General features: G+C 44.1%; 2 protein-coding genes and 1 long non-coding RNA gene across 3 annotated transcripts; 1 reads left to right on the top strand and 2 right to left on the bottom strand.

Moving 5' to 3' along the window:
- Positions 1-577: 577 nt before the first annotated feature.
- Positions 578-2,386, bottom strand: LOC127616090 (uncharacterized). Its single transcript, XM_052087504.1, has 2 exons — positions 1,927-2,386; positions 578-1,405 (listed from the first exon to the last, which is right to left on the bottom strand). The coding sequence occupies exons 1-2, from the start codon at positions 2,129-2,131 to the stop codon at positions 1,173-1,175; spliced, it is 438 nt and encodes a 145-aa protein (XP_051943464.1). The 5' UTR covers positions 2,132-2,386; the 3' UTR covers positions 578-1,172.
- A 792-nt stretch (positions 2,387-3,178) lies between these two features.
- On the bottom strand, positions 3,179-7,141 carry LOC127616091 (uncharacterized). Its single transcript, XR_007967035.1, has 3 exons — positions 6,751-7,141; positions 5,733-5,801; positions 3,179-4,218 (listed from the first exon to the last, which is right to left on the bottom strand). It is a non-coding gene; the product is annotated as an uncharacterized LOC127616091 (long non-coding RNA).
- Positions 7,142-8,130: 989 nt separating this feature from the next.
- On the top strand, positions 8,131-11,918 carry LOC127616094 (transmembrane 6 superfamily member 2-like). Its single transcript, XM_052087506.1, has 10 exons — positions 8,131-8,444; positions 9,428-9,534; positions 9,637-9,734; positions 9,820-9,923; positions 10,019-10,101; positions 10,312-10,436; positions 10,578-10,679; positions 10,770-10,862; positions 11,382-11,501; positions 11,635-11,918. The coding sequence occupies exons 1-10, from the start codon at positions 8,353-8,355 to the stop codon at positions 11,842-11,844; spliced, it is 1,134 nt and encodes a 377-aa protein (XP_051943466.1). The 5' UTR covers positions 8,131-8,352; the 3' UTR covers positions 11,845-11,918.
- The last annotated feature ends 860 nt before the right edge of the window (positions 11,919-12,778 follow it).

The raw sequence follows: 12,778 nt of genomic DNA on the forward strand, positions 1-12,778 counted from the left end.
CAGAAGCTCGTCGACTGCAGCATTATGAACACGGAGAAGGACCGTGGGGCTGTGGCGTTTCCAGTCGCGACAAAATTCCTGAAAACATTTTGAGTCCAAAAGTGGCACTACAGTAGTAGTGAAAAATAGATTCTACCACTAAATCACAGTCGTCTTTCTATGACAAAGCGTGTATATATACAGTACGTATAATACATTTATTTAGCACTTTGACAACTATTTCAGCTGCAACAATCGTTCCAAGGTTTTTAAAGCCTTGTTTATATATTTACATTTATATGTATATCCTAGATATTTATCTTAAGGTCTTACTCGGAAGCCATAAGCAGGGGCGAAGTTATGTGGTGGCCAGTGGTGGTCATGGCCACCCCTTGCCACTCTTTCGCTACCCCCCAAACCTAAGGTAAAATTTTGATATTGGCAATTGCTTTTATACGGATGCAGTATTGTTAGACCACTTGATACTCTGCCACTATTTCTTTTTTTTGGGGGGGGGGACAATATGTAATATGTATATAATATATACATAGTGGGGGATAATATAATGCCAAATTGCTCATCTAAGGAGGTAATAATTGGCAAAAAGAATGATCAAGTCTTCCAATCAGGATTTTATCATTTCAAAAATCTTCCGTTTTGAGAACATTGATTACAAAAGGTTGTGCACGTTATAGTTTGATAATGTGTCGCTCAGCTGTTGCTGGTTTAAAGTTACAGAGGCTGACGATGATATAATCTGTCTGATAGCAGTGTGGAGTGCAGGGTTTGGAGGGGTGAGTTGGCGGGTTGAGTAGTGGGACAAAGATAATAAGATTATGACAGTGATTGAAGTTAGGGAGAGAATTGTGATTAAATCATACTTTTAAGTAATCTAATCAGTTAACACAATGTCGCTTGGAGTGACATTGTGGCAAATGATGAACGGTGTGGCTAGTGAGTTACAGTCAAGGTTGTTGTTGTTGTTAGCGTGTAGTTTGTCAACATTCTTAAAAATGCAAAATGCTCTGACTTTTCACTGCAGGGGACATTTATTGCAACATTAAAGCATTTTTTTCCCAGTTGCACTTACAATAAAAACCGCTAGAGGTCCTCCAACGACCAAAGTATCATCAGTCGCCTCCATAACTCGGCCACGTCATTAAAATTATAGAGCTAGAGTCTCTGAGTGCACATTAACTCCTCTTCCCAAAGACCACACGGGGCCCCGTTTTGCTCTCCCGAGGCTCCTTGGAGATGACCCAGATAGCCGGCGACTTCATAAAATCCTTCTCGGCCATCCTGTTCTCAGCTCGGGCCATCTCCTGCAGCTCTGGCGTGGTTTCTGGACACCAGTCGGCCACGAATTTGTCTTTGGCTTCACAATAGTTGACCACCACTTCTTCAGGCTGCCTCCCCAAAAGCCAGTCTGGAAAACATAACGTTCGACATCTGCAAGTTATGTCGCCCCATCACGAAGAGATGGTGAACCTGCATGGGCACAATGCTACTCAGTTTTGGACTTGCTTTTCATTCGAATAGGTGTTGATGTACAGGGGGAAAAAAATTACACTTTTGCTGTGCGAAAAGACAGAATTTTACATGGAATACCGAATTAGTGAGTTATGATGACATCATCATCATTTCGAAAAAAACGGCATACACCGTTCCTTTTGTGTCCTATGTGTTGTGTTATTTTTGTTATTTTGACTTCAAAATGGCGCCGCGAGAGTGGCTGCCTTTCCAGCAGCTCTTATATTTTGTTCTTCTACTTCTTCCTTTCATTACTTTGCTGCTGTGAATTAGGAATTTCTCCATTGCGAGACCAAGAAAGGTTTTCTTATCTTATCTTTTTGTGACAGTGTTGTTTTGGTGGTGTGCCGTGAAATGTTCATGTAAAATATGAGCAACGGTTCACTAAAAAAATGGGAATAATTCATAGCCACACACCTGCAAAGTCGTGTATGAGGTCCTTGATGAGGTGGCCGATGATGGCGTAGAGAACCCCGAGCACGATGAATATGGCTATGAGTAAATAGAGCACATAGGTGGGCAGGTGAATGGCGTCCCTGGACGGGGGTATGTAGCTCTCAAACAACACCGTCCCGTCCTCTTCTCTGTAACGGATCTTTAAACTGTCTGCAGGCACTTCCATGGCTCTTGCAGGTTTCCGAAGACTTCAGTGAGGAAATCTCATCGTGGTGTTGAAAGAGTTTAGGAGGGGGGGAAAAAAAATCTTCAGGCAAAATGCTGTGAGAGATCAGAGGAAATCTCGCCCCCCCCCACTTGAGCAAATCAGTGTCTGTCCGATGTTGAGCCAAGCTCATCGAAGGAGATTAGAGCAGCTTGAGGCATTCAAGGTTAGCAGGTCCTTTTCGTGATGACACGGTGCGTTCAGGCAAACGGAACAAACGTGTTGCTTCTGTTTCACTTTTTGTGTTTCAAATAGTGTACATCCATCCATGCATCCATTTTCAGATCCGCTTTATCCCCACTCGGGGTCGCAGGGGGTTGCTGGAGCCTATCCCAGCCGCCCAAAGGGGGAGTAGGCGGGGGACACCCTGAACCGGTTGCCAGCCAATCGCAGGGCACACAGAGACCATCCGAGCTCACATTCACACCTAGGGACAATTTTGAATGTTGAATCAGCCTGCCACGCATGTTTTTGGAATGTGGGAGGAAAGCGGAGTACCCGGAGAAAACCCACGCAGGCCCGGGGAGAACATGCAAAGTCCACACAGGGAGGCCGGAACTGGAATCGAACCCGGTACCTCTGCACTGTGAAGCCGACGTGCGAGCCACCTATTTATTTTTAGAATATTGTTATTACCAAATTTACAATCGGTGCAAGTGTGCTTTAAAAAACAATTGCAACAAGAAGTTTTGGTGAAGCTTACTGTAAGCGCAGCTGTCGCCGGTGAGCTATTTTTAGAACAGACTTGTGGGCTACTCAAGTGGTACTTGGTAGCATTCTTCAAGGTATATAAAATTACAGATTTAGAATATTGGCTCGACCTGTATTGATAAATGGTATAATAGAATATCTAATCGCTACATCTATCAATCCATCACTCGAATGTTGAATAATGCGGATGTTGCGCAATCCTTAGGCCTTGACCAATAAGCTGACTGTAGCTGACCAGTGCAGCTATTACACGTAAGCAGGATGGTAAAATGGATTAATGAGAGCACACGAGACAAGTTGTATTGTTAAGTTGTTTACTGGGGGGGGGGGGGAGCTTCATATGACAGGACCAGGAAATTGTATTGAATACAATACAGTATAACTTTTTGTTGTCTTTTTTTTTCATTCAATATCAATGTCACATCGTCGTTTTTTTTTTTTTTGGGGGGGGGGTGCATGTTGCATAGGTGTCAGACTCAGGTCCTGGAGGGCCACTGTCCTGCATGTTGCTCACTTGTATTCTTTGGCATTCGACTCAGCATGACTTAAATTTGTTCTTGATTTTACCGTTTGGTGCTTTCTACCGCCTTTTATTACCGATTTGTCTTACTGTTTATTGTGCATGTTAAATTGCTCCATGTACAGCACTTTGTATGCAGCGATGGCCGTTTGAAAGTGCTCGAGAAATACGGTTGACTTGACTTGACATTCCAAGTCTCCCTGTTGCAACACACCCGATTCAAACGAACAGGTTCAACGTCAGGCTTGCGCAGAGCTTGCTGATGATCTGAATCAGGTGCGTTGCAACAGGGACACTTGGAAAACATGCAGGACGGCGGCCCTCCAGGACCTGAGTTTCACACCTACGATGTCATCATCGTTTGTGATCGGGGTGCAATGGAGAATTATTCACAATAGGGACGGATTTCATAATGGAAGTGTAATCACGGAAGGTTTGCGCTCATTATCTGCAAATGAAGTCGGCTATATGCAGCCAAAGAAGACGACAAACGCATTTACTTCACTGCAGAGATTGCTATGATTGGACAATGGACATAAAGGGGAGGTGACATCAGGGCTCAAGCGGGCATTTCACCGGCACGCCATGGGAGGATCTTCTCGGAACGAACGGACGATGCTTCTGGGAGGAGGAGGAGGAGGGCTGGATGGATGCTGGCAACATGGCAACATCTTTCTTTCGTTCTCTTCCTCCATTTTCATTTGCTCTCTCTCTCCGTCGGATGACCACACACACACACTCGGCTGCTTTTCATCTTCTATTGCTGTTCCGTCTGGCTCACAACCATCCTCCACCTGTTTGGGGCCGAGAATCCAGTCTGAGGGGGAAGAACAGCGGATAAAATAAACAATCGGTCACGTGTGTGTGTGTGTTGAAGTTCACATTTCAACCATGATGCACTTGCTTGGGTTCACCTTCACGATGATGGAAGATTGTTGTTTTGAAGCAAACCAACGCATGAAAAAGGATTGGATGGAGGATAAAAAAAAAAAAAAAATCAATATCAAATCAAAATCTCAATGCGGCCTTGGGACAGTTCAGAGTCCAAACACTGGTTTGGTGACAAAGCACCAAAGAGGTGCCAGGTGCTTTCTGTCTCAAGTTACCTGCAAGGTCATGCATGAGATCTCTGATCAGGTGTCCCACTATGGCGTATGTGGCTACTAGAACCAAGACCACCCCAACGAGGACCAAGACTACATTGCGTGGCAGGGTTATGGCATCTCTTGCTGGGGGGGGGATGTAGTCCAAGAAATAGGCCTCCTGGTCTCCGTCCTCTTTCTTCATTATTCTCTGTGGACATCTGAAGGAGCCGACGGTGTTCAAACACAAAAGCTGTGGGGAATTCCACGGCGGAGCTCCCCCCCCCCCCCCGTGAGGCATTCGGGGACACGGTCACGGTTGAGCCGTTTTCAACAAACGGATGATGTCTTTGAACGCGAAAAGTCCAGTCAGGCTTTGTGCATGATGATTTCTTATGAGCGAAAGCGCGGGCTGATGAGAATGCGAGAGCAGGTCATTTTTAAGGAAAAGAGACAAAATGTAGTTTTGGCACACTCTACATGTTGATTAATTATGACATGCCCGCCTGCGCCATCACTGGCTGCAGATGATCACATGACATTGCTTGTCCAATCAGCGCAGTGGGAAATTTAGTTCGCTTTGTCTTCAACGTGCGACTGCGGAAGAGGTAAATATAGGACAGAGTTAATAGGATCGGAAGTGTGCGGCTAAGCAATATCAGCATTCCATCCGTTGGTGGGGTTACAGATATGAGATATGAAAGAGGCTTATGACCACATCATCGGTGTGATGCATACATGAAAAGGAGCACCTGACCGGATTTAAAACAGACTCGTCACTGCATACGTTATCTGACGTTATAAAGGTCATAGCTGATATTCCTTCAAAAGGCCAGGATGATCACCTCAAGATGGAAAATGAGATGGCTTTATCCTCACGAGGGTCATCTCATCAACACCACGAAACACATTTCATGTCGTCATGGTTTCGGTCTCATGGGTTTTAGGTTTTGAACCTGGAGTCCGGAGCCTTCAATTCTGGAGCTTTCATGTTCTCCCTGTGCATGTGTGGGTTTTGCCTTGCTACTCTTGCACCTCCCACATACAATCTTAAATTCATTGATGGATCTATATTAAAACTGCATTGTAACATTTAAAATAAAATATAGACCCAATCATAAGTGTATCCATTATCCTGAAGCAGATGCTTTAAAACGGTAAAAAAAAAAAAGGGAACAAATTCTGATCCAAATGCCAACGTGAGTTCAGAAAAATTGCAATGACAATGCTTAAAATGAAGACCCCTCACCTGGAAATCAAGATTTGTCGAGCTTTTCCTCAAGAAAAGGTTTTCTAAATTAGTGGACGTCCGGCGCATCTGAAAAAGGACCACAAAGAAGAAACAAAAAGTTACCGTCACCCCCCACCTTAAGCGACGCCTCTGTCACAAGTCAGCACAAAACGCACCGTCATTCCTTCTATCTACAAGTGTAAACACGAGCTATGATCCCGAAGTCCACCGCATTTCTTCCTTTAGGGCTGCGTCTTGTTTTCTGTCCGCGGCATGTTAATTTGGACAAAGCGAGAGATGACAAACTTCCATTCCAGGATGATGACGGCGACGTTTGCCAAGAGAATGAACCAGGACACCGGGTGCAGACCACAAAAGTATTCGTGGCTCATGTTGAGAGAGATGGAAAAAGCCACGTCGCCTCGAAATGTCTATTGCAAGAGTCCGGGCGGCGGCGCAGTCAAGGTGCTCCCTTTGTAATCCTCGATTAGGATTTTCTTCACATGTCATCACCGCACAGCTTCCTTTTAATCATGTCAGCATATTAGCAGGTTGCTTGTGTACTTACTGTACAGTCTGTCTTGAAATTCTCAAACTTGACTTAGAAATCATGCTAGGCCACACAAATACACAACCTTGCGTGGTCACATATGCTCAATTTAAAAAAAAAAATACTATTGATCTTTCCCCGCCTCGTCTGTTATTTTTCCGCAAAATACAAATGAAGTTAAGGTATTGAAACAGCTTCATAACGCATCTAAAAACTGTCTTGGACACGTCTCCGAAAAGTATTGTAAAACTCTCTGCGGGAGCCGTGCTGCATTATGGTGCCTTCAAGATTGAAAGTCTGGAATTTTCTTTTCCGGACAATAACGAAATGAAAAATGTTTGGAAACATCCGAGTCCACCTTTTCTAAGCCCGTTTTGTGCATCCGCAAAAGGTTTTAAGTGTGTCCAGATTACACTGTCAGCTCATCATTTTATTTCAACATAATAGCGATTAAATGCGATTTTAGAGTTTTTTATGAGAACATACCTGTTTCATTGACTCCTTCTTCTCACTGTGAATCTGGAATATTCTCCAGAAAAAAAAATAATAATAATCCCCAAAAGAAAATCTCTAAAAGCTGCCTATTGTCCTAGACGCAAACAACACTTTAGCTCAGGTGGGCTCATTTCGGACCCTCAGGCGGGGGTGACCACCTTCTTGGGCTTGTCCTCGGGCTCCATCATCCACTTGAAGTAGAAGTCGCCCAAGAGGAAGGTCCAGTAGACGACGGTGAGAGAGGTGTTGACGGTCATGATGCCGATTATTAGGGGATGCAGCATGATGGAACGCACGCAAAAATGAGCACACCTCAGAAATGAATGTGTGTGTGCTTTGACTGGGGAGGGGGGTCAAGGCGCGACTATCTTGTCTCTATACTCGGGCACTCCTCCCCTCTCCACTCTCACTGGCCATGAAGTTTCTGTGGCAACACGAGAGTAATCCCCCTTCAGCCGCTTTGTTGCAGAAGATAAATTGCATTAGGAAATGTTTATGCCGAAGATGTTGCATAATGCACGCGCATCCTCACGTGAAAGAAAAATGTGGTGTGGATTGAACAAAGGGAATATTTTCTTTTAAGAACTTATTCATGTATGTAATCCACAATCTTAATCAAGAATGGAAAGATCCTACAGGGAGATTGTTAATCTTACGGCAAACGCGACAGATGGCTCCCTAAGGAATCGAACAAATTCACTTCACTTCTGGAAATGTACAGAAGGAACAGAAAGGACCCAATATCACGCTGCATGAGATGGTGCCAGTAGCCCACATATCAAATATTTGGACACACTACCGAATAAAAAAAAGATTTTGACTGGTTTAATATTGGCCGTTGTTTGTATCAACAATGGCTTGTGTTTTGTTTAATACTTTAAATTTGTATTTATTAATAAACATTGCATGTTTCTGTAAAACATAATTATGGATTCATTCCCCCTAACCCCCGCAATAAAGTACGCATTACAACATTTTTAGTTCATATTTTTAGGGGGGCGGAGGGGGATGCTGGAACGGATTAATGGCAAAACCATTTATTTAAATGGGAAGGATAATTTGAGCTACGGAACACATTTAAATCATATCTCAAGACACCCCCGTACTTGAACACAAAGTTTTTTTTTTGTATGTGTAAAAAGATTGAGAACGACAAGAGTTGACATGAACAACTATGCCCACTAGATGTCAGTGTTGGCCGAATTACACCATCGACACAGGGTACGAAAGAGAAAATGGCCACAAGTTACTTCAAGTGTGAGGAGAAAAAAAAACAATCCCCAATCCCCACAAATGACAAACACTTTCATGTAAAAAGGGACACATTTTAGTGTCGTAATGTGCCTTTCCGACGCTCCTGAATAAACACATAATTCAATTTGAGCCTCTACCAGCGGAGCTGGACTTTGAGCCCTGCTTGGGAAGGTGGAGACTGGACAGGCACTAGTGTTGATTCATCACAAAAGGAGAGTAGACCGAGTAGTAGTAGTATGTGTCCACCCGTTTCTTTGCGACGTTAAATTAGCACCTGGGGCCTATTTTGGTCGGGGCTCTCTCTCCTGTCTCCAAAGAGCAACAGCTGAGCGTTGGACCATGAGGCTTCCCGAGGAAATGTGCGTTTTGGGCCTCTCCCTGCTCGCTCCTGCAGTCTTGTACACCATGAACAATGTCCCTGCACTCCATGAGTAAGTTTGTTCGTTTCACTCTCCGTTTTGTGTTGTATGAGGGCACGGAGTCTATTATCTGTTCAAGCGTCATTTGAAACTTAAACGAGCACTATCAGAAGTGTTTGTTCTATGAAATTGCAATGGGACTGATTGTTCAACCGATCCGATTTTAAAAATTGTCCTCACGGGACCAACCAAGCAGGTCATTTTTTAATACTCTCTATGATTGGTCCGAACAAAAACTTTGCATTCAAGTTTGACTAACAGAAACATGTCCATTGTGAACCGCACTCATGAATAGATTTAATAGTAAGCATCTTTGGGGAATATGATGCTGGTGTGTGGTTTTCTTTTCTTTTTTGTGTCATGTTGCTAGATATTGATTCTGAAATGTGGCACTCTTTCAAGGTAAATTACACACAGAAAGTAATTGCAAATTGGGGTGGTATGATCTCTAGGACATGAGGAAGAAGAAGAAGTCATAATATATAAGAACATCTGTAAGAAAAGGGAATGTCCATGAGCGGATTTTTCTAGCATTTCTTTGGCCAGTATAGGCCCCTAACCCTAACCCTGTTCTCTGCACCGCAACTGGAGAACCACACTGTGCAAGGTTAAAAATGTTTTCCTGTTTCCAAAAAAAAAAATAATAATAATACAAAATAAAAAACAGCAGGAGATTGGGGGAGCCTGTTTTTACTTTCCAAAGAAGTAAAAGTTGCTTGCTTCCCCATTTCGGATGACTGAGATGTGTACTCTCAGGAGCTTAAACCTCTTTCGCAATGTCCTCCCCCTTCTGCTGGAAAGAGTGGAGGTGCTCAGACTTCCAATGAGTTTCTTGGTCTGGGATGCGTTTCTATCAAGGTTATTGTGGAGTCGCCGGTTAGTCAGAGTTCATCATTGTTTTGTAATCACTCCTACAAATCAGAGAGTGCTCATCAAACTCGATGATGGCATGAAGTTGATGAGCCCCCCGCCCCATCCATCATTTCTTGCTTCAGGCCTCTGCCCATCCTGGGAATCGGTGTGGCCATCCTGGGATCTGTTCTTCTTCTCCTACTCTTCTTAACCTCGCCACATAAAAAGACAGTGGATCCTTTATTTTATGGTAGGGACTGACCAGCCGTGACGTTTACTGTTAAATTAAAGGTGGGCGAGTTGCTTTTATTTTATTTTATTTACAGTTGTGCCACTTTTGTTGCGTGTGCAGTGTTTGCAGAGTTTTCTTTTACTTGTCTGGTGGGTCTGACGAGTGCCCTGGAGCAGGATGGCTTCATATCAGGCTTCATGGGCTTCTACCTCAAAATGGTAACATTTCATGTACTGCGCCGAAATCCATATTTGTGATTCATTTAAAGCTGAAATGACAATTTGCTGCCGTCCGTCTCTGCAGGGCGAACCTCACCTGAGTACTGCCTATGCTGTGATGATGTCATACTGGGAAGGTGTCGTTCACTTGATTCTCTTTCTAGTCATCATCCATCGCATGTTCAGAAGGTAAATTGAGGATTCATTACTAGCATGATCTTTTTTTTTCTCTTTCTGGATGATCTATTTTATGAGAGGATTTTAAGTTATTTTGGTCCTTGCAGGAAATCTTACCGCAGCCTTACACTGCTTTGGGTGGGGTCCTCCATCATGCAGCAACTTGTTCACATCCCGGGAGTGGTTGTAGGTGCGTTCATAAGAACATAAATGATATGAATGAACATTTTCGGGACATCTGGATGTAAAGCGTATCACTCTTCCGGGAATCTTTCTACCGGGTGTTGGAGATATTGTCGACTGCAAAAAGTATATAGTTGCTCAACCCTGAGGGATGGAAGCAGAATCTTATTGTTCACTAATTTGTCCTCGACCAAGTTCTTCTTTCCATCTTTTTTAGGTAAACACGGATCTAACATCTATCCAGCTTTTTGGCGAAATGTTCCCTTCTTTTTAGCACCTTTCTGGGCGGCTTCCATCCTTTTTAGCAGGCCCAGAGTGATGCCTATCGTCACAGCAGACAAGGTAAGTAAAGTCATGGCAACGGTTTCTTCTGAGACAGCCAAATGTAATGTTAGCAAGTTTCAGAAGAGCATTTTACTTAATCCATCATTTTCTTCTCACGTTCAATGATGACATCACTTTGAAACCGTCTGTGTTGACTAGATCATGGCCGAGCAAAAGAAAGGTCTGTTATCTCGTCCTCTTGACCTGCCGTTTGCCGTGTTGCTCCTGGGAGGTGTGGCCGGCTGTGTTTTTAGAGGCTTTGTGAGTAGACCGGTTAAAAAAATAAATACATTTTTTTAAAAAGCCGATAATCTGTGTAAAAACTAAAACTTTCTCCTTGCTGTTCTTCAGGTGGTGCTGGACTGTCCTTTGGATTTCTCTTTCAGATACATTTATCAGTTTGAACCTTATCTTAAAGATCCGGTGGGCTTCCCCAGAGTGATGGTGAGTCAGCGGGAGAATAAATGTATACGACTGTCTCACTTCTACAAAAGCTGCGGTGTTGTAGAAGCATCTTTCCTGGAAGCCGCAAATTGTAGAACAGGTCCATATCATTATTTAAATCCCAATCTTAGAATTTACATCCCAAACAAAAGGAGCTGGTAGCTGGCGGCTAGCGCTTCTCATTGCACTGTGGAAATGCTCCACCACGACCTGGACCGATATATTCCAGCTTCCAGAGGCTTTAATCGTATACATTTTCATGGCTCAAACTTGTGGGGACTTAAGAAAGATCCGAGATAAAGTAGCATCCATTTTTCAGCGGTGCGTGGTTTCACTCATTTAGACAAGGGCTTAATTTTGAAGCCTCATTTGAAAGAGAGTACTTGGCAATTTCTCTCTGCTGTGTCACTTTACCAGATGGTCGTCATTCCCTAATTCATTGTATTCACTTTACAAATTCTTAAAGCTCTTTTGGGGTACGCAGAATATTTGATCAAAGATGTTCTGTATCTCCAATAGATGCTGGTCTATTTGTTCTATGCCGTGCCCCTGATGAGCCTCCTCCTCTATGGTCTGATAAGACCAGGCTGCAGCTGGATGCTAGACTGGACTCTCGTCTTTGCTGGAGCCACCGCCCAGGTAAAGTGTGCTTGTCATGTTTTTAAATGTTGTATGAGTAAATTTCCCCATGTTTTATTTTTAGAACAAAAGCCTCCTCTCTTTTTCTCTGTCCATCTCCCCCCTCACTCTCCATCCCTCCCCATGCATCCAGGCCCAGTGGTGCCACATCGGCGCATCTCTACACTCCCGCACCCCCTTCACATACCGAGTCCCAGCAGACAAATTGTGGACCGTTCTCACCTTCAATGTACTGCTTGCTGTCGTGCCCGCTCTGCTGGCTCTGCGCTGCCACTACAGCCCCGCTTATTTCATGAAACCCGTTCCCAAAGGACAGAGCAACAGCAAAAAGAAGAAAAACTAGACTGCGCAAAAGTCAAGGCTTCTCCAGGTATACATTCTCTCAAGATGACTGCCTCACGAAAATAAACAAAAACGTGTTGCAACACCCAACATGTTCTAAACCAAGGGGTCCCCAACCTTTTTTGCCCCACGGACCGCTTTATGTCAGACAATATTTTCACGGACTGGCATTTAAGGTGTGGCGGATAAACACTACAAAATAATATGCCAAGAGCTGCATGAACACTGGGAGGGCGGGGGGGTCGAGATAAACACGAGGAGCGTCCAAACACTCTGATCGCTACGGTCTTAATGCCTTCAAAATACGATGCAACACAAATTCAAAGTGCATGAAAATCTCAACTCACCACAATGCTGAATCAGTGCGGGCGCTCCGGAGACAATAACACCGGAAGTGTGTGCTTCATGTCGAGTCTATTTCGTCATTTTGTTTTAGTCGCCGTTGTTGCACAAAACCCCCGCCTCACACAGGTAGCATGTCGGAAATGGCAACAGTGCCATTGTGGCGATCTCAGAGTGTTTAGCCATAACTTGAATCCTGAACGCCGGCAGAGTTGCTGTCTGTCTCGAACGTACTTTTGAGGCCGCTGCCATTTGCGATCTCCAGCAGTTTATTTGACTCATTTAGCAAGCTCAGGTGTTTTGTTTTTCAGCGTAATGAGTCACGTGACGTAGAAGCGTGGTTTGACGTGTGTCAAGTGACACAGCCGGATGTAACGGATAATCCGGTAATTTTTCAAAATAAAATATCTTTCGTATTCCAAAATAAATACGAAGGAATTAAGGTAAGTTCTTATTGTGCGGCCTGGTACCAAATGCCCCGAGAACCGGTACCGGTCCGCGGCCCGACGGTTGGGGACCTCTGTTCTAACCCCATACCTGGAGGAAAGTTGGAATCATGTTGCTGCGAGTGGCCCAGTGCAGCACTCCCTTGT

Source organism: Hippocampus zosterae, chromosome 15, assembly GCF_025434085.1.
Source record: "Hippocampus zosterae strain Florida chromosome 15, ASM2543408v3, whole genome shotgun sequence".
NCBI lineage: Eukaryota > Metazoa > Chordata > Actinopteri > Syngnathiformes > Syngnathidae > Hippocampus > Hippocampus zosterae.

Excerpts from the sequence above, each read along its gene's own strand:
- LOC127616090 (XM_052087504.1), bottom strand. The coding sequence starts at position 2,131 with ATGGAAGTGCCTGCAGACAGTTTAAAGATCCGTTACAGAGAAGAGGAC. Across the intron at positions 1,406-1,926 it reads CCTCATACACGACTTTGCAG|ACTGGCTTTTGGGGAGGCAG; the intron begins GTGTGTGGCTAT and ends TATGTTTTCCAG.
- LOC127616094 (XM_052087506.1), top strand. The coding sequence starts at position 8,353 with ATGAGGCTTCCCGAGGAAATGTGCGTTTTGGGCCTCTCCCTGCTCGCT. Across the intron at positions 10,102-10,311 it reads CATCCCGGGAGTGGTTGTAG|GTAAACACGGATCTAACATC; the intron begins GTGCGTTCATAA and ends CATCTTTTTTAG. Across the intron at positions 10,863-11,381 it reads TGGGCTTCCCCAGAGTGATG|ATGCTGGTCTATTTGTTCTA; the intron begins GTGAGTCAGCGG and ends TATCTCCAATAG.